This window comes from Pseudopodoces humilis, chromosome 1, assembly GCF_049639895.1.
Source record: "Pseudopodoces humilis isolate 2021_Gansu_Grassland_sample_001 chromosome 1, ASM4963989v1, whole genome shotgun sequence".
Lineage (NCBI taxonomy): Eukaryota > Metazoa > Chordata > Aves > Passeriformes > Paridae > Pseudopodoces > Pseudopodoces humilis.
Window position 1 is genome coordinate 102,684,348 of NC_142200.1, and position 20,382 is coordinate 102,704,729.

The 20,382-nt window shown below is 37.0% G+C and overlaps 1 protein-coding gene across 1 annotated transcript in view; it reads left to right on the forward strand.

Annotated features, from left to right (window-relative positions):
* The window catches only part of CUL1 (cullin 1), a 54,090-nt gene that overhangs the window by 26,590 nt on the left and 7,118 nt on the right, over nt 1–20,382 (forward strand). Inside the window, exons 3-15 of the mRNA XM_005519090.2 lie at nt 2,653–2,827; nt 3,499–3,666; nt 4,716–4,766; nt 5,722–5,812; nt 6,528–6,691; nt 9,927–10,089; nt 13,746–13,876; nt 16,553–16,660; nt 16,762–16,868; nt 18,016–18,064; nt 18,433–18,564; nt 19,088–19,205; nt 20,182–20,258. Coding sequence (XP_005519147.1) covers nt 2,653–2,827; nt 3,499–3,666; nt 4,716–4,766; nt 5,722–5,812; nt 6,528–6,691; nt 9,927–10,089; nt 13,746–13,876; nt 16,553–16,660; nt 16,762–16,868; nt 18,016–18,064; nt 18,433–18,564; nt 19,088–19,205; nt 20,182–20,258 — 1,534 coding nt within the window. The remainder of the gene's footprint in view (nt 1–2,652; nt 2,828–3,498; nt 3,667–4,715; nt 4,767–5,721; nt 5,813–6,527; nt 6,692–9,926; nt 10,090–13,745; nt 13,877–16,552; nt 16,661–16,761; nt 16,869–18,015; nt 18,065–18,432; nt 18,565–19,087; nt 19,206–20,181; nt 20,259–20,382) is intronic.

Genomic DNA, 20,382 nt, shown 5'->3' on the forward strand with positions numbered 1-20,382 from the left:
GTGTTTTACAGGGATGTGACTCAAAAGCCTGTCCTTGGACTGTCAGTAGAAGAGTGAGTGCTCAGTAGCTTCATTCCTGTTGGCTGATTGTTGTTTGTGTGAATCATTAGGGTGATTTTTGTTGTCAGATCTGAGTCCTCTTCAAGTTAAATTTGAGTGGTACCTAGCTAGTTTATTTTTCTTGCTTGTGGAATGCAGCTTCTTTAAGGATGCCTTCTTATTTGAAGTGTTTGGGGCAATGTGACTTCCACTTACTACTTTGGCAGTACTACTACTTCTGAATATTTGAGTTTTTTAGATGAGAAAACAGAATGTGTTCTTGAAGTGTTACATTACCAGTTACAGAAAGTCTTCCAGGCTGTAGCAGTATAAGAGGAAAAAATATTACTGCCACTTGCTAGGATCATCTGCTGCCTCTCTGATACCTGGCTTAAAGATGTAAAGAGCAAACTTCCTACCCTGGGACAGTTCTCAGATTTTTCAGGTAGACAGCAGTGAAGTTGCAACAAGAAGTCTCAGGGTAATCAAGAGACACTTCAGGGACTTGGGATGACAGGTTAAGAGATCAGAAGCTGAAGCAGTTTTCACCTTTCTCTTTCCAGTTGCAAGGAATGGTGAAGGAAGAAACGGGAAGAGCTGGCAGATCAATACTTGGCTCTGAGCCTGGTATCAGTGCCAGAATTTTATCAGGGCTAAGTTTATATGACACTAGGTCTGCTAGTGACAGACATGGTACACCTGTCTCAAAAAGGGGAAAGTATCTTTGCAGATACCAGAGTTACCAGGCTTAGAGAGAGCTTTAAACTAGATTTGAAAAGGAAAGGAGGTAAAACCAGGGGGAAGCATGCCAATATTTGAGGGATGGTCTGCTAGTGAGGTCCTTCAATAGGTATCTCAGTGGAGGTAGGTGATGGAGATCCATATGGTGGCAAAGAAATAGGGGTCACTTGTGAGGAGCCACAGAATTCCCTGGTCACATTGGAATTAGGTCTTCTAGCCGAAAAAAAAGGTGGTGGGATCAACAGCCCAACCAAGCGTATCTGTATGCATGCATACAGCACAGGCAACAAGCAGGCAGCCAGTCACAAGCCTTCTTCCCAAGGGCTCAGTGCTGGAGCCAGTTCTGTTTCATTTCTTCAGCAGTGACTTGGACAAGGGGATCAAGTGCACCCTTAATCATTTGGCAGAGGGTACCAAGTTGGGTGAGAGTGCTGATCTGCTGGAGTGTGGGTAGGTTCTGCAGAGGGGTCCAAAGAGGCAGGACCAGTGAGCTAAGGCACATGGTACGAGGTTCAGCAGGGCGAAGTGTTGGGTCAAGCACTTCAACCAAAACAACCCCAGGCAGTGCTACAGGTCAGGGGAAGAGTGGCTGGAAAACTGCCTGATGGGAAAGGACTGGGGGTGCTGTTTGACAGCTGTCTGAACATGAGCCAGCTGTGCCCAGGTGGCCAAAAAGGCCAATGGCATCCTGGCCTGGATCAGCAATAGGGTGGCCAGCAGGGCCAGGGCCGCAGATTGTCTCGCTTTACTCAGCACTTTGAATCCTGTGTCCAGTTCTGGGCTTCTCACAACAGGAGAGACATTGAGGGGCCAGAGCGTGTCCAGAGATTGGCAGTGGAGCTGATGAAGGGTCTGGAGCACAAGGCTGATGAGGAGAGGCTGAGGGAGCCAGGTGTGTTTAGCCTGGAGAAAAGGACCTTATTGCTCCCTACAACTACCTGAAAGGAGGCCGTAGCAAGGTGAGGGTCATCCCCTTCTCCCATGTAATGAGCAGCCGGACAAGAGGAAATGGCCCTAAGTTGCATCAGAAGAGAAGGTTGGATTTTAGGAAACTTACTTTACTATAAGCATTGTCCTGCATTGGAATTATATGCCCAGGTGGAATCAATGTCACTGGAGGTATTTAAAAGACCCTTAAGATATGGTGATCAGGGAGATGATTTAGTGGTGGACTTGGCAGTGCTGTATTAATGGTTGGACTCAGAAGTCTTTTCTAATCTAAACAACTCTATTTCAAATTCAGTGATTCTACACTGAAATTTTGGGATTAACTTTTAGCCTGCAATTGGGTTTTAGTGAATCTTATCTTACGGTGTGCATTTAAATGTGTGTGTGTGTCTCACCATTGTTGCTTTCCAGGTTTGTCCAGCTTGTGCTAGTCTTAAGTGGCCAAATCTTTTATAGAGGATGCTGTTTGAAGGAATGCAAAAATATTCTCTTGAGTTTTCATCTAGTGAATGTTGCTTGAGGCTACTATTGAAATTTCTTTCAGTTCAAATGAAAGCCTATGTATTTGTAGAAGACCAATATAATAGATCAAATAAATTCCATTTAAATAATGTTATCAGCAGGTTCCACTGCTTTGTTTTCTTGGTGGTCTTGTTAAGTGAGCATTAAATAAATTTAATGTTGGCGTAAGTACTTGCAGTGCCCTCAGCAGTCGTGACACAATTTTGCTGCAGATAATTCTGCTGAAAATTACTTAATTTTCTTAGCTGTGGTTTGATTTGACGTGGGCTAGTGCATCTTGTAATGCATTATGTTTAAGTCATTCACAGTTGTATAAATAATAGCTTACTGAAATTAACATTATTTTTCATTGTATTTTTAACGTCTTATGGTGGCAAATGTATTCCTTAACTTTCCTGTCAGTCACGTTTATAACTACTGTACCAGTGTACACCAGTCTAATCAAGCACGGGGAGCTGGAGTACCTCCTTCTAAATCGAAAAAGGGCCAGACACCTGGAGGTGCTCAGTTTGTTGGCTTGGAATTGTACAAACGGCTAAAAGAATTTCTGAAGAACTACTTGACAAATCTCCTTAAGGTAAGATGGGTTATGAGATCAATATGCACTTGTAGTAACATAAACTGGGGTTAGAAGAAAAGCTGTATCAACAAGCCTAGAGCTGTATGCAGCCACTGGAAGTAAATGGAATGATCTTAAAATGTACTTTTGTCTCTGTAGCCATTAGAATGTTTTGTTGGCTTTACCTCAGACATTGATCAGTCCCTAAGCTTGTACCTGTTCCTGCTGCTTTTGCTCTTCAAGCTGAAACAGCATTCCTGTGTTTTACAGAAGTAATGTTACATGACATCTTAAGCTGTCCTATACTTGAGCAAGAATAGCTAGACTTTCCGAGCAATTAACCAGCATATTAGGAATACTGAAAAAGGGGATGCCTTTCATGTTGAAAATGCCTTTATTTTAGTTTAATAAATAAACTACTAATAGAGCTGGATGTTGTTTTGCATCCAGAGGGACAGGGATGTCTTCTGGAGCTATATCTGTGCTGTGCATTTTTTTCCCAGCCTTTTAATTTCAAAATCTCATGCTGGCTTTGTGCTTTATTAATGTAGAACTAAATGTATTAGCAGTATGTTTCCTTTAAATACATTGCATGGTGTACATTTATTACACAGTCAGTTTGTATACCCTCATATGTCTTGATTGTACCTTAAAATTACGCAGCAGTACTGGCAAACTTGTAATTTCAGGATGGTGAAGATTTGATGGATGAGAGCGTGCTGAAATTCTACACTCAACAGTGGGAAGATTATAGGTTTTCAAGCAAAGTACTGAATGGGATATGTGCCTACCTCAATCGACATTGGGTTCGTCGTGAGTGCGATGAAGGTCGTAAAGGAATATATGAAATTTATTCAGTAAGTAGCTTTTTGAAGTGAGTGATTTGTCCATCACATCTGCAATGTTTGCATTATCATCCTGCAGATCACTCCTTGAATCTTGCAGGAGGTTCATAGAAGTTTTGAAGAAGTGGGCAATGTGGCATTCTCCTTCCTTTCCCTACTCCTACCCCAGTATATTTGTAAAAATTCCAAAGGTCTAAGTCTGTGAGATGTTTAATCTGCCTTGTATGTATTGGGATTTCCAGTAGTAGAGTACTGAGGGTTGTCTTGTCTGAGTATTTGCTGCTTAGTGTTACCTCTGTGCCTCAGCGTGGCCTTGTCATCCCGCTTAGAATTCAGCCAAGCATTTCAAACACCAAATTAAGCAGTAAATAGTATTTTTTTTTTTCTGGTTACTTCAGTACATTTCTACAAATTTTTTAGCATCCAAGCTAAGATTCAGACAACCTTTGGTTCTTAGTGTAAGTTATTTTGGTACAGTTACGGAAGATTGATATGTGATTTTAATAACTTTTTTTAACATGAAGTAATATAAATAAGAACTTAACATAACTTCTGTATCTCAGGTAACTAGAAGGACTTTTTTAAAAAAACAGATAATTACTGTCCTTACTGGTAAAGCATTAGGAAAGTGCTGTGCTATTTTCCTGCTTCACTAAAATAATCTTGCATATGGTAGAAAAACAGTTGGTATCCTTAGTTCTCTTCCTCTTAACTTTAGTAGCCTAATGCTAAGGGACTATGTCTGCTTGGAAACTGCCAACAAAAAAAGCTGCATGTTTTCAAAGTAACACACACTGGGTTTTGTTAATTTACAGAGTTGGCAGTGGATCCCCTGGTAGAAAAAGGAACAACCTAGTAAAGTTACTGGTAAAGCCAGTTGTAATTTCAATGTGAAACAATCTCATTGCTTGAAAAATGTGTGTGCCAAAATATAATGTTAGAAGTTCTGATTGGTTAGCATACTATATCAGCTTTCATTAAAGGGAGTTACCCTACATGTATATGTGTATATGTAAATATTTTCATTATTCCTTCTTTCTTCTCCCTTCTTTTACTTCTAGCTTGCCTTGGTGACCTGGAGAGACTGCTTATTCAGGCCATTAAATAAGCAGGTATATGCATTACTATGTTACAACTACAGTGTTATTTTATAGGGTTAATTTCATATATTGTTAGTAAGGAGCTTCAAGGACTGGGGGGGGGGTGTGTGTGCATAGACCTGGAAAATAAAATAGAGCTTTCTGCTTCTCCTTTTGTGATACTAAAAAAAAAAAAAAAAAAAAAAAAAAAAAAAAAGAAAGAAAGAAAGATAAATATTTGAAGGAGTAGGCCTTTGTGTATGTGATTGAACCTTGATACCAAGACTGTTCTGTTATCTCTCTGCTGAGAGAACCTTTGGCTTTTCTTTAAAAAGCTAAGGGGACTTGAAGTAGCAATTTTAGTGGTTGCTAAACTAGGCAGGAGTACAGGATGACAGTCATGTCTTCAGGTTTGGGAGGCAAGATTGGATGAGAACAGATAGTGACAGCCTGGGATTTTGGTCTCTCCTAATGTTATTGTGAGCTGTTACATTTACATTGATGTGTGGGAGACTGAGGTCAGCCAAATGTTTAAAATTTGTGAATCAGCACAATATGAAGAAAGGCGTTCCATCACAATTTTTAGGTACATGTATATGTTGATTTCACTTCTTACCAGTACTTCATGATGAAGTAGTTGCAGCAGATTATTTGTCCAAAGAACAGGTGGTTAGTTCAGGTCTTGCTACAGTGTTCTGTATTTCAGGTAGGAAACAAAGAGGATTTTGGCTTAGTAGGTGTTTTTTTGAAATAAAAGTACTAAGGACTTTAATATCCATATACATCTAATCAGACTGTAATTTTGTTGTATAACTCAAGGGTGTATCATTCTCTGTAGGAGCTTTGAATGTTCAGATCTCCTTAAATGTTGTTCTCAAGGTACCTGACTTCTCTTGAATATGGAAATACACTCCTAATTAAGTATGGTGCTTGATCTACCAGCTGCTTTCTCTGTGCTTGACTTAACTTTTAATCCCTGTTTTCTAAGGTAACAAATGCAGTGTTGAAATTGATTGAAAAGGAAAGAAATGGTGAAACTATCAATACAAGGCTGATCAGTGGAGTTGTACAATCCTATGGTAAATGTGATTTCTTTAAGATTCCATTACTTTCTTAAAAATAAATAAATTTATGTACCCTATCAGAGCCCAGAAGTAACATCCCACCTTCTCAGATGTCCAGTAAAGATTTTTTTTACAGTAACATAAATGCAGTTATGTATTGCTAACTTCACATTTTTACCAATACTTTATACAAGAACAATTGATTATACCATATTTGTAAACCTTGAGAGTGCAACTGATAGACAAGAGTGTTCATTGTTTCCAAATCAGTTACTAAGGAGCTAAATTTAGAAATGAGGAAGGATGATAGCTTACATAGCAGAGTGGGGTTGCTTTTTCCCTTTTGCATAATATTGAGAGCATTGCCATCCAAATTGCTGACTAGTTTCATTAATAAAAGCAAAAGCATACAACCTAGAACTCTCAAGAGGAGAAAAATGAAAGGAGAATTTGGACTAGTATTTAAGATAGTGAAGTTTAACAAGTCCTGTAATCTTACATTTAAGAAATGTATCTAAAAGTGTAGTTGATATTAGTAATGTCTTGTACTGATACTTTTTTAAATGCAAAATCAATGTACTTTTTTAAAAGTGGTGCTGATACAGTCCCAATTGATTGCATTAATCTAAGTTAGGAGGAGTGTCCTTGTTTAATTGCAGGAGACCGCTTCATAAAAAACTATTTTGTCATTTCTTGGTCTTTTTTGTTTGGTTGTGGTTTTTCCCTTTAGTGGAGCTGGGGCTGAATGAAGATGATGCATTTGCAAAAGGACCTACACTAACTGTCTATAAAGAATCCTTCGAATCTCAGTTCCTTGCTGACACAGAGAGATTTTATACACGAGAAAGTACTGAATTCTTGCAACAGAACCCAGTTACAGAGTACATGAAGAAGGTAAATTACTTAATCTTCTTTGTGATTTTTGTTTTTCTGGATACATATTTTTTTAGAGGTAAAGGAATATAAATTTTAGGCTTTTATTATCAGTTTCTTAAAGTGATGGTTATTTTTCAGAAACAGCTGGTTTTCCCTGTAGTGATTTGCTTCTGTATTTATCTGGTCTGAAGTTTTTCTCCTTCCTGCATTTCAGTGAGTGCAGTGAAATTATGTAACTTTCTGAACAGTCAGAACAGAAGATCTAGTTAAAGTAAATTCAGATTTTTTTTTTTAGACTTCAAGACACCAAAACAATAATTCTGCTTTAAAACCACAAGTTTACCATTCCTGTACAAAAAAAAGTATGTTGACACATTTATTGAAATACCTTCCTGAGCAAGCTGGCTAAGGAAATACATCATTAATTAGCTTTAATACTCTCAGAATACTTTAGTGTCATGAAACCCTGTATAGTACTTCTTACCAACAGAGGCCAGATCTAAATTCTTAATTTGTGTCTGGTTTTGGGGATCCCAGACTGGGCAACTGAGAGCAAGCAGGATAAACATTGGCTATTTCTAGCCTGGTTATTAGGTCAGTCTTACTGACACAGTAGTGGATAGAATCATCTTCCACCTTGGACAAGTGTTGCTTTATATATCTTTTCTCAGCACATTTCTTCACTTTCTTAGTTGCTGCTTGTTTATTCCCTTTCATCTTAGTTAAAAATAAGAGAGCTTTTCGAGTAATATACAGATATACATCCCTCCCTGCAGTATTCTTTGTGGAATGTTTTTTACCACAGAATATATCCTTTCTTGGCATTAAAGTCAATGAGTTATGCAAAAAGAAAAAAAAAGGATGGGAGGGGAAATCCTAGAAATAACACAGTAAAAGGAATTATGCCTTTAGTAGTTTCCCAAGAATTACCAGACCAACCTATGTTTACTTTTCTGTTGTTGAGTTAATTATTTTTTGCTACTTCCCTTTCAAGTTCTTGTTTTACCTTTCATCCTAATATATGTATAAAGAGAAAGTAAGGAAATTTCAGTCATTCAGAACCTGAATGACTGGCTCGTCCAGACTTGGTACAGAACAGTAAGAAGCTGTCTCAAGGTCATTGCTATTTCAAGAACTAGAGATTACTGGCAAGTAGAAACAACTTATTAGTACCTCAGACAATCCTGAATGCTTCAGAAAGCCACAAAACAGCAACTTGCTCTGCTTGAAGCTGGTGTTGAAGATGAAAGCACATACAAAGTTAGCAGACAGCAGAGGAAATGTTCATCAGGAAAGTGTGTAGCCTTATGTATCTGCTCAAATTAATACATCAGCCATTTGGGCACTCTTGGCATCTCCTTACAGACTAGTGACTATAAGATTTTAGAAGTAATCTAATGGAAGCATGAACTGTGGATGGAGTCATCAGCTCTTAGTATAATTACTTGACATTCTCACTGGAGCACTATACTTTGAGTTCTGTCTGTCAGTAAATAGCATTGCAAAATAAAAAGAAATCTTGGAGTACCCTAGGGCACACCACTATAGGGTGACTGTTACCGGGTTACAGTAGAACTGTGGTAGTGTCTTCTAGAACAGTCAATGAAATCTTAACTAGTGTGTGTATGTAGCTATATAGGCAGACTTACTGAGTTTAGGAGGACTGAATTTTTCTTCTCAGGCCAGAACTCATGAGTAAAGCTGGCATAGCCTGGTGTGCTGTAGGGAAAAAGGTCAGTACTTCTTAAGACTGTCCCTTGAAATACAGTCTTACACTGAACTTTTCATCTTTATAGTTGAAACAAGTGAAGATACTGTTGTGTGAACTGATTATTTTTCCCTTGTTTCTGAAATGTGACTTTAAAAAGAAAATGGAGTTATAAGAACACCAGAAAAAAAAGAAAGTATAAGGAAACATGAAGTTAGAGTAAATATTTCTTTTCATAAAAGAGCTCACAATGAGAGTCGACTGTTAACATTAAAAGTGAAGGTGTAAGGATATTTGAAGAAGCAGCATTTGAAGCGATGGAATTTCCTGAGCTACAGAAATACAGAATTGGTTAAATACAGGATAAGTTGTTCCAGTGTTCATAAGAAAGATTTGCTGCTATTTCCTGTCAGTGAGGAAGTTGATTGTAAGTCCTTACCGGTAAGAAACTGGCAAGTACTCTGGAGCTGAAGCTTATATCCCTTCTCAAATTGCTGATTTCATTTCCTATATTTTGATCAGTCCTGGTTTAGCTCTAGCAGACAGTAATCCCAGGACCATTTCACAAGACCTAAGCGCAAAATCATTACAGAGTGAGTGAAGCTAACAGTAGCTGAGATGATTTAAAGCTGTCCATGTATGATGCAGTGCACTTGCAGTGTAACTGTTCCTTTTTTTTGTCCAGAATATGATCTTTCATGCTTGCTTGTTACTTTGGCAAGCTAGGAAAATGAATTAACCTAATTCCGTTTTCTTGATGATGTTGTTAATTTAAATAATTTGGACTGATAAGAGGACATATACACCCTTGGTCCCTAATAATGTGCTGGAATTACAATGGTTTGTAATGCGAATCCTTAACACTTTTGCAAACAAAATAGAGGTAACTGTTATGTAAACAATTTCAGTTTTACATTTTGGCATAAGTTCTATTCCTTCAGTGACATTTAGAATTTTAGTTTGCCAGGAAGATATGCATATGTATGTAGCATTTCATATGCCAAATTAAATGCTAGTATAATTTAAACGATTGTAGTTTATGGGCAAGGTTTTCTGTGTAAGAATGTAGATGAGAACGTTCAAATAAATTTGTCATGGGCATAGTGTTAAATTGCAGTTTCCTGCCTTTCAGTTTTGTGGAGCCATGAAATACATTCATGTTTGTCTTAAACAAAACTACCTTCTAGCTGGAGAGCTTGCTGATCCTAAAACTGTCAGCATCTCATGTCAGCAGCTTTCTCTTTTTCTGACAGCAGATTTCTATCTGTAAACTCCTTATTCACAAGCAGCAGGAAAAGAGTCTTGCTCCCCCTGCCATTTAAACAGCACATAGTATTTTCATCAACATAAACATCAATTCCAAATGTATATTATGATTCCTGGAAAAAGATCTGTTTAAGTAGGTGGCCCACAACACCAAACTAGAGAGAGGTTTGCTTGTTTTTGTTTTCTAGAAGAATTTTCTGAACAGTCACCTGTTTTCTGTTGTTGGATTTGTGTTCTGCCTTCCCTGCAGGTTTCATGTTTATCTCTGTGTTTCTGTAGGCCGAAGCTCGCCTTCTTGAGGAACAGCGTAGAGTTCAGGTGTATCTCCATGAGAGCACACAAGATGAGTTAGCACGAAAGTGTGAGCAAGTACTTATCGAAAAACACCTGGAGATATTTCATACAGAGTTTCAGAATTTGTTGGATGCTGACAAAAATGAAGGTAAGGAGTTTCAAGCACTGGTTTTAGGCTTAGAGCTCTCCTTCCTGGATGATTTGTGAATGATGTAAAATCTGGTGCTAGCTAAATGTCACTTGTTCAGGAATTAGGTTAAGATAGAAGATAGTCACTAAACTGATGGGCAAGCAGGTTTTGATGAAATAAGGATGGCTGATGATACTGCTTCAAAGGACCCTACCCCAATCCCAGATATTAAGGCAGAACAGCACAAGTTTGATTTCTCTTAATGTGGCTGGAAGAGTTGCAAGAGCACTTGAGCCACCTTTCCAGCAGGAGCTGAAGCTTATGTGAGAGAGATGGGAGGTGAAAAACAGATCAGTACTCTTTCCAGCTGTTTCAGTTTAATCCATGGATCTTCCTGAGTCAGCACTGAGAATTTTAAAATCCAAAGTGTTCAGAAGTATGTAAAGGAAATGCTAAAAGAGGAATAGATGCAAATAAGTAGCTTTTAAAATAGACTATATAAAATACATAATATTGCATATAGAGCACAAGGAAAGGGTGGAAATCGTTAATTGATGAGTTAATTTTGGCTGTGAAAATTATCCTTAAGTGTTGCTAATGGATCAAGTTTATATTGTCATAAAGAATATATAGAATAAAAATTTCTTCAACACTTTCTCTGAAATAAGTGAAGATAATTTCAGATATAAATCAGATATATTAGGTATCTTTAAGTAATTTTCAGTTGTATTGGTTTGTACGAGTTTCTTCAGGAATTAATAGAGAGCACAAAATAACAGCCAGAACTAATTCCTGTGGATCATGTAGATGATAATGATGAATGATGATTCTGATTTCCCAGTTGGGAAACTAATCAAATCTGTATTTCAAGTCTGAGTATGGCTGTATAACTGAAACACTGCTCCTACAAAAGTGGCAGAATATAATAGATGCTGTGGTTAAGTTATTAATGATGAAATTGTTCATTTGAGAGTTTTAAATTGTAACTATGACTCTGTCTTATTGTATATCAGTCTTATAATAGTAACTATGAATTATTACTATCTGTAATTGTTATGTTGATAACGAAGAGATGCTTTGAAATCAAAAAGGGCAATTCAGCATGATTAGTAGGTCAGAAGTTAGCTGATTCAAATGTAAATCATCTGTACTAGTATTTTAGTCAGATGTTTGTGTTTGTAAATATTTACTCCATAACTACAAGAGATTTTAATGGCTGTTGGTTTGTGAAATGACTTCATAAATGACTAAATTACTTCTGACAATTGAAATAGCAATAGAACAAAGAAAGTTTATTCTAGACTCAAGATGCCTTCACAGACTTTTCTTTTTTCTTCCTACTTTATCAAGCTCATGGTTTATGTGAGCTCTTACTACAATCACTTAGCATAGTGCAATAGATGCAGTTCCAAAAGTTTGTGTGGGTAAAAAAGAAAAGAAATACCTTGTGTCTCGGGCACTGTCTAGTTACACATCTTTGGGTCTCCTTTCGTGTGGGTTATTTCCAATATTAACTAGAGTTTCTTTAAATGCTTGATTTATTTTTTTTCTTTCTTTTTCAAAATATTTTCTCTTCTGTTATCTTAAGGAAATTGGGTAGCTTAAGGAAATTGTAGCAGTTCCCTCACCCTTTTTAAGATTCATGAAGTTTCAAGATTCAAAAATTTATTTTCAGTAATAGTCTGGCAATTCACTCTTTCATCTCTGTAATCAGTTCATTCTCCATTTTGTCATATGCTAACATAGCCTTTGGTAGACTACCCTTAAACTTAAAATAAAAAGTTGTTCTTGGTTAAAATATTTATTGCTTTGCTCTTGAAAGTACAGTGGTTTTGAGGTCCTCCCATGCAAACTATGTTTGAGCATATCATATTACAGGCCACTCCTGTTGGTGCTCTGTAACTTTTTAATCTATTGTGCAACTAATGCATAAACCGGTTGTAAAGGTTGTGGGACACATTGCTCATGTGTTAGGTACTCACATCAGTATGATACCTCTGGGAAACAATTGAGTTTATTAGGAGAGGGCTGTAATGATGTAGGTGGAGTTACCATGCAAATCTTACATGCAACTTTGTAGCATCTCTTCCTTATTTCACCTAACGCAGACATCCTGGTAAACCAATCTGTGAACACTTGTTTTTGGGTAGATACAGCAGCAGCTTATTGTATCTGTGCATGGCATTATTTTCCTACCTGTTCTCTTAAGTTCGGCAGGGTATTCTTATGTTCTTATAAAAGTTAATATTGGGTTGCAATCATGGTTTTCACAGAGAGGAAAAAAACCTTCATTTTCAAATCTGCAAGTTTAAGCTTGACAAAGTTTTAAGCAAAGTGTTGTACAGAAGCCTAACTGAACTGGAATGTCATCCCTTCAGTATTAGAAGGCATAAAACTCTGTGTTGTATTTCAGAGTTAGGTAGAGCACCAGCTCATTGATTGCTCTGTTTTGTTTAATCTGATAATCCTCTGGTCGTAATAAATTGCTCACAAGCCCTTCAGAGAAGTCCTTGCACTTGAGAAGAGCTAGATGCAGCTGTCAACCTTTAGATGGGTTTCACAAGGTGAAATATCCTCCTTAGTTTACAGTAAGTAATCTGATTGTTTACTGTTTTACTGGAGTGCCTGTTCAGTGAGGGCAAGATTGCAAGAGGTGACTGGTAGCTTTGTGGACCTGATTTATGGCCAATTTAAAATTTGCTTTTTTTTTTTAAAGAGTTCTGCTCTCAGAAAATACAAAGCATCTATCCTGTTGAAACTGAATAATAAAACCCAAAACCCTCTTCAGTATTAGACTTTCCAAAATTGCGAATTGATTCGGAAAGTCTTGGCTGAAGACTGGTGAGATTTTAATGTGAAGCCTTAACATACGTGAAAAGACAAGCAGTTTATTTTTACCTTAATTAGTTCTATTGTAATGCTTTTCAGAATCTCTTTTGTCTTTCAGATACAATTATTGCTACTGGCAATCAGTCACTTAAAGCTGTTTTTTGTAAAGAGTTGTCTTTTACTGACAGTGCTTTATTGAAGTAAATTTGATTTATAATATTCTGCTAAGGTCATATCAATACATAACATTTTATCTTAAATTTCTAACTGTTACCACTGATGCTGCCCAAAGTAAAAGTGTTGATATGCGAACAGCTACAAATAATATTAAATCTCTGAGAACTGTCTTGTTCAGAATAAGATTTAAAGGACAGTGGTCAGCTGGAAGATGTAGTGCTTGTAGCACAGCCAGCAGTAACATTAATAACAGTCTCAAATTCATGGCAGCACCTCAAAATGTTATTTAAATAAGAGAGGTTTAACACCATTTGCAATAAATCATTGCTATGAAAACTAAAAATTAGAAGTAAATTTTCTGCTGTTCAGATGGTAAGTTTTTATTCTTGAGATTTGTTGCATTATGGAGGTAAATAATACCTAATATAACAGATTGTTTTCTTTTTAACTAGTGCTAGCTTTCCAGGTGAGTGCAAAGGTTTGCTGTACTACATAATCGTTTACTGTCATTCTTTCTGGCTTTTTACAGGAGCAGTTGCCTGTGTGTTTTTGTTGACAATGGATGTTTAGCTCCTGTTGACAGCTTGTAAATGAGAAATTGAACTAATAGCCAGTAGAGATGGGAGATGTTAGCTTTCCTTTTTTTTTTTTTTTTTTGTCTTTTACAGACTTGGGTCGCATGTATAACCTTGTATCTCGAATTCAGGATGGCCTTGGAGAGCTGAAAAAACTTTTGGAAACCCACATTCATAATCAGGGTCTAGCTGCAATTGAGAAATGTGGAGAAGCTGCACTAAATGCAAGTATCCCATCAAAACAAGTCTGTGTGTAGTTGCTGCCACTTTTACATTAGAGGATAGTTAATGCTTCCTGATAAAACTTCCAGTTTGCTTCTTTCCCTCACTAATTTAATTTGTAAGGATTTGGAAATTCTCAAATGCTGGTAGAAGGCTTAAAACAAAACTTACATCACTTTTTCTACTTTTTAAATTTTGGGAGTCTTTGGGGTGTTTTCTTTTTGTTTTCATTTGGTTTGGGCAGGCTCGTAGTGGTTTTTGGTTTTGTTTTGAGGGCAAGGGTGAGTTTCCTTCTGAGATTTTGCTCTTTATCAGGATGTCATGGTGCTTGGAAAGCTGGTTGTGCAAATACAGCACCCATCACTTACAATACAAGCACACCTGAAAGTCCACTGTTTCAAGAAGCATTATCTCCATTTGATTGTATTTTATTTCATCATCTTAAGGAATTCTGACTTGTATGGGACTATCTAGAGAAAATTTCTGTTGGTTTTTTTTTGATAATGTCTCTATTCTGTTTGGAAAAACATGTGTAATAGAAGAAGAAGAAGGAACTGACATGGTAGGAAAGGTCACAATATAAGGAGATCAGTCTTTGGAAAGGCTGCTTTTTCAATTTTTTATCCCATAATTGTAATTTCAAACTTAGTTTTGTATTGATTAGGGTTGTATCTTGGCTTCTTGGCAACATTAAGTCGTTTAAATCCTTTGCCAACCTTCCTCTCTATAGACAATATGTTTTCCAGGGTAAAAGAAAGAATGAAACACAATGTTTCAATGCACAAGGATAGAATATAGAGTCTGGTAAATTTTATTTAAAGTGGAATTCAAGAAGCACTTGGATAATGCTCTCAGGCATTGGCACTGATAATAACATCAGTGTGATTCTCAGGGTGGTCTTGTGCAGGGTCAGGGGTTGGACTTTGATCCCTGTGGGTCCCTTCCAACTCGGGATACACTATGATTCTATGATTAACTTTGATTTTTGACAAAGTTTATTTTAACTTGTTGCTTTCCTTAGAAATTCTTGAAATAGCTTCATACTAAAGCAGTAATCTGTATTGAAGAGTGTAGTGTTTGTTGTTCACTTCTACAGCGTTAAGTGCATAGCTTTTTAGCAGTGTTGATCTTTTACAAATCATAAAGTAATCATGAAGTGAGTTCAGGAATCTTCAGTTTAATTTGTAGACATCTCTGTAAATTTTGAAATTAGATATATTCCATGCTTAGCACATCCCCCTAGTGGTTATCAGTCTTGAGGGTGTTTTCCTGTTTAGGCCTTCAAGAATTAGGCCAGAAAAAAATAGAAGCTCTTTCTCCAGGAATTGTTTCATCTTTCAGAGTGGGGAGGTCCAAGATTTGTATGTATTAGTTGACACCAACCATGTACAGAACCCTTCCTGCCTCTGACACTTTTTCTTGTTTCCTCATCTTTTGCTTTTGTTCCTTATTCCACACATTTGTTCTTCATTTTCATAGCAGTATCTCTGGCTGTTTCCCTTGGGAACAATCTTGCCTTTTCTTCCAGAATTCCTCACACCACTGTATTGCTGTTCATTATTGCGCTGTTAATCCTCTATCACACTTCAGTAGGATTGATTCTTCCTAGCTTCAGTTACATGTACTGAGCAAATGCTTCTCAGTTTCTCTGTAGTCAGTGCAGAGAAATAGTCGTACCAGCCTGACTCATTTCACCTATTTTAGTTTTTTACTGCAGAAGTATTCTTGCCTCTGTTAACCGTGTTAACAGGACTGCTTTTCAGTCAGATTTGCTACATTTTGTGCCTTTAGTTTGTTGTTTTGGTTTGGTTTTTTTTAGTCCTTGTAATCAGTACTTTTCTGAATGTCCTTCAAATCCACTTGCATTCCTTATCTCAGAAGCTCTCAATAATCTCAGTTCTGTATCTCAAGCATGGCATTAGATTGGTGGTCCATGGTAGTCCGTGTCTGTCTTCACTGGCAACAGGAAATGTTTTTCAGGATCCTGATAAAACCCTGCCCATATTCTGGCACTTCTTGCCAACGAGACCTGATCTCCAAATTGAAGACTTCAGCCTTTTTCAGTCTGTTGTGTAGTAGCTGTCCTATGTGCACGATGATTCACTTGCCCGTCATTGTCCGTAGTCCTTGACTCCACTCCATCTTTATTGAGAAGCAAAGATCAGTAACTGCACATAGAACTCAGTCTGAGTACAATAAACTTGATGTTTATTGGCATTTGGCTGCCACTGGGTGTTGAGCAGATAATTTTTAAGAGCGGCCAATGACTGAGCTGTCTGTACTAAGTTGTACCTACTGGATATACAGCGGTCACATTCTTACTACAGAGATTTTCCTCTATAGCAGCTGCCATTTTATGATTGTCCAGCTCTCTCAGGGTGTGGCTTGAAATAAGTTTAAGTCTTTGAAAATATTTGCAGTGGTTGATTAAATACTTTGTTGTCTGTTGTGGTACACTCTGCACTCTAGTTGCTGCAAATGAAAGCTTGCAGTAACATCAGTCAGTCCTGGACACAGCACCTGAACCAGTCTGGGTGCTAGTTTACCTTTAAATTATTTCTAATACTTTATAGACTTTTCCCACACAAATTTTCTTGGGCCAGTGAGTAGCTCCATTTTGGAGGAAGTAGAAAACAGAAAGTCAACAGGTTGCAAAATCCAGTCTCTCCTTATTGCAGGATCCAAAAATGTATGTACAGACAGTGTTGGATGTCCATAAGAAATACAACGCTTTAGTCATGTCTGCGTTCAACAATGATGCTGGCTTCGTGGCTGCACTAGACAAAGTAAGTGCATGTCATAGCAGATGCTGGACTTAATTTTTTTATTTCCATGCAAAATAAAAAAAATTGTCTCACAAAATTTCACTTTCTTTCATGATTTATAGGCTTGTGGTCGATTTATAAATAATAATGCAGTGACGAAAATGGCTCAATCATCCAGTAAATCCCCAGAGCTACTGGCACGATACTGTGACTCTTTACTAAAGAAAAGGTATGTGCTCAAAGACAAATTATTATTTCATGTTGGCTTTTATTTGAAAAGGTTTTAGCCTATGAAGTTTTATACTGTCTTCAGAAACAGAAATTCACTTTGCAAGAAATGAATTGTATCAAATTCTGGATACAAACATTTCAGTAGGACCATTCCTAAAGGTTGTGTTGTTTGCTTTTCTTTTTAAGGAAGTATGGAGGAAATAAGCAAACCTTTCTTGCCTTATAGGAATCTTAAATTTTCGTTTTTCAATAAAACTGAAGGAGGAGGTGTAGATAGGGTTTTTTACACTGAAAAACTTAAATTGGGTCATACGTTGTAAAGAGCTGAACATTCCCTTTTTCCATTAAAACTGTTGCTTTCCTCCTGTTGTTTTTTCAATACCTTCTATCTGGGCAGAAACTGAGGACAAAAACTGCTTTCTAGCTTCTCATAGTTCATATTTTAATTCAATAAAGCTAAATTTTATTTGGCTTTAAATGATTCAGCAGTTCTTATGCTGAGTTGGTATCAGTTCAGTTCATACTGGATCGGTGTCAGTTTTGTCCCTGGCAACATTTCTAGTTGTTTTGACAGAGGAAAAAAAGCCACCACCAAACAACCCAAAAATGGGAGAACTTGCTCACTTTTCCCTTTCCCATCCCCTCCTTCATTCAGCAGAGGGTTTATTTTCTCCTTTACAAATACTGACAGTGTGCAGGGTAGGTTTGGGGTTTGCCTGGTGGACAAGCATGAGATGGAGGAAGACAATGTGGTGCCACCTGAGCTTTCACCCAGTCAAATCCCATTTCTGTGAGCTGGTTTCTTCTCACTGTACTATCTAAGATAAGAAATAAAGATAGCATTTAGCATCAGAAAGAGAGAGGTTCATGTTTAAACTCATAAATCCTGGGAAGTACCATACTACCAAGTCACAATCAAGTCATGGTCCAGGACTTGAACCTGTGGCATTTGGGAACTTCAGAATTGCTGACAGGTGGAGCAGTGAACTGTTAACTTCATTACATTGTTTCCTTTTTAAAGAGATTTTGATCCCAGAACTACTTGAATTTGAATTCTTTTATTTCTGAAGCTTCCATATGCATCCATATGTTGATTTAATTCTGCCGGTTTAGGACCCATTAAAAATACACTTCTTTAATTGCAGCTCAAAGAATCCAGAAGAAGCAGAATTGGAAGATACACTCAATCAAGTGGTAAGATGTCCATAAATACATTTAAAATAGAAAAAATATTTTATTTTGTTTATTAAAAACCCCTTTACAGCAGATTTAATGTGGCTATATTGAAGCTATGCTTTTACTTGATCTGTATATACATATAAAATATATAGTTTTCACTTCCACATCTTTTTATATCATTATATATACATATGTGTATGTGTTAAAATAGTATCCATATTTAAAGCAAACACACACCAGCAGTCCCTCCACCCTCCCCCAAAAAAGCCAAACAAAGTCCTCAATCTTTAAAATTTAGGTGCAAATTAAGTAGCTCCTGCTGCAGCTTTATCAAGACAAATGTTTGAATATTTTTTCCTTACAAATTATATTGGCTTTTCCAGATGGTTGTCTTCAAGTACATTGAGGATAAAGATGTGTTTCAAAAATTCTACGCTAAAATGCTGGCAAAGAGACTTGTGCATCAAAACAGTGCTAGTGATGATGCTGAGGCAAGCATGATCTCCAAACTAAAAGTGAGTATTCCATGACTGTCCCATGATCTACTGCCCTGCAGGTCTTCACACTGTTTGATATATGTCCTTTCATTTGTTTATTTTATGGACAGAAAAATACACAGCCTAGGTCTTTTTTTCTGTTTTTTTTTTTTTAATTATAAGAACTTCTAGTGTATATCTGTCTGATGGAGCTAAGCTTACTCTTAACCAAATCAATGACATGGATTTAATTATTCAAGGGAATGAGTACTGAAAAGTTGCTTAATTTTGTTAACCCATATTTATGCAGAGTTAAGCAAAATACAGTCAACTGTCCTTTTGAGTAGTCTATTTCATTATGTTTTGCTTAATTTTTATATAAAATTTTCTTCAGTTTTCAATGACAGTTAAAGTTCATATCCCAGGGTTGATCGGCACTTTGAGTAAGGGAAATACAGAACTCTCTACATCTTCTGTTAACAAAATAAGTTCCAACACTTTGTTCTTATCATCCAATGTCAAAAATGCGTCTTCCTGATGTATCTGTGCTTTTAAAATACAGCAAGCTTGTGGTTTTGAGTATACCTCCAAGCTGCAGCGGATGTTCCAAGATATTGGTGTAAGCAAGGATTTGAATGAGCAATTTAAAAAGCACCTGACCAATTCAGAACCATTAGATCGTAAGTAATACCTTTACCTAAGTTACTGTTGCATTACATAGCTTCCTCTTACATCTGCAGAACTGTGTGAGGGAAGTATTTGACTTACTCATACTCACACAAATTAGTGTTCTTCTGATCATGATAGCTGGGATGTTTAAATTATTCTTCTAGGTCTATTCTTTGTCATTTAGTAGCTCTTTATATATTTTGTGAGTAGCCTCCTCCTGATTTTGCAGTTCATGTTTAGGTACATAACTAAATTAAGTTGAATACTGTCGTGTCTTTCTTCTTCCTTTTTTTCTTCTTTTTTTAATGTTTGATTGGAGAGATGTTTTTCTTTAAACATCTTCTTTATCTTCATAACATCAAACATCTTCATAAACATTTTCTTTAAACAGTTTTGATTTTTAACCGTTTATTACTTAGACTTATGTGAAAGTATTAAAAAGTATATTACATTCCAGGTTGTTAAATGCTCCTTTTTATACTTACCAATTGAAGCATGTTGATCAATTCTGTCAAGAATTGATAATTATTTCTTGGATTACAATTAGAGTTGGGTATTGTCAGGCTAAAATTTTACTTAGTTTTGGTATTATTCATGCTTGACTTGACCAAAATGCCTTACAAGTAAAGGTGTGAAAGGTCTGTTCCTGCAGTTGTGTAATGTGGAGTGATGATGAGCACTTAGTCTTCACACTTCTGTGTTAAAAGAGAAACCCACTGTAGGGATAGAAACAGAGTAGTAACTTCTCCAGATGAGAGAGGATTGAGTGCCTGTAACAGTAGATCTAAGGCTCTCCAACTGCAGGGACACCTCTCATTAATAGCTTTGGTTATACTCTGACAAAAATAAATAGTGCTTAATGATTTTTTTACCATGTTAGTTTGACCACAAGGCCAGGACCATTTCTGTGTTAGAATTGGGACTGTTTGAAGAGGGGGTTAGGGGAGAGTGAGATAATGCAACTCATCCTCTTCACCTCTCTTTCAGTGGATTTCAGCATCCAAGTGTTGAGTTCCGGATCGTGGCCGTTCCAGCAGTCCTGCACGTTTGCTCTTCCATCTGAGGTGAGGCACTTGCACTTGGTTCATCTGAACATGGAATGATTTATTTTACGAGGCGTGTGTCTCCTTCTGTTCTGTTGTGTATCAGAGAGGACTGTAAGTGTCTCTGATATTTGTCTATTTGACC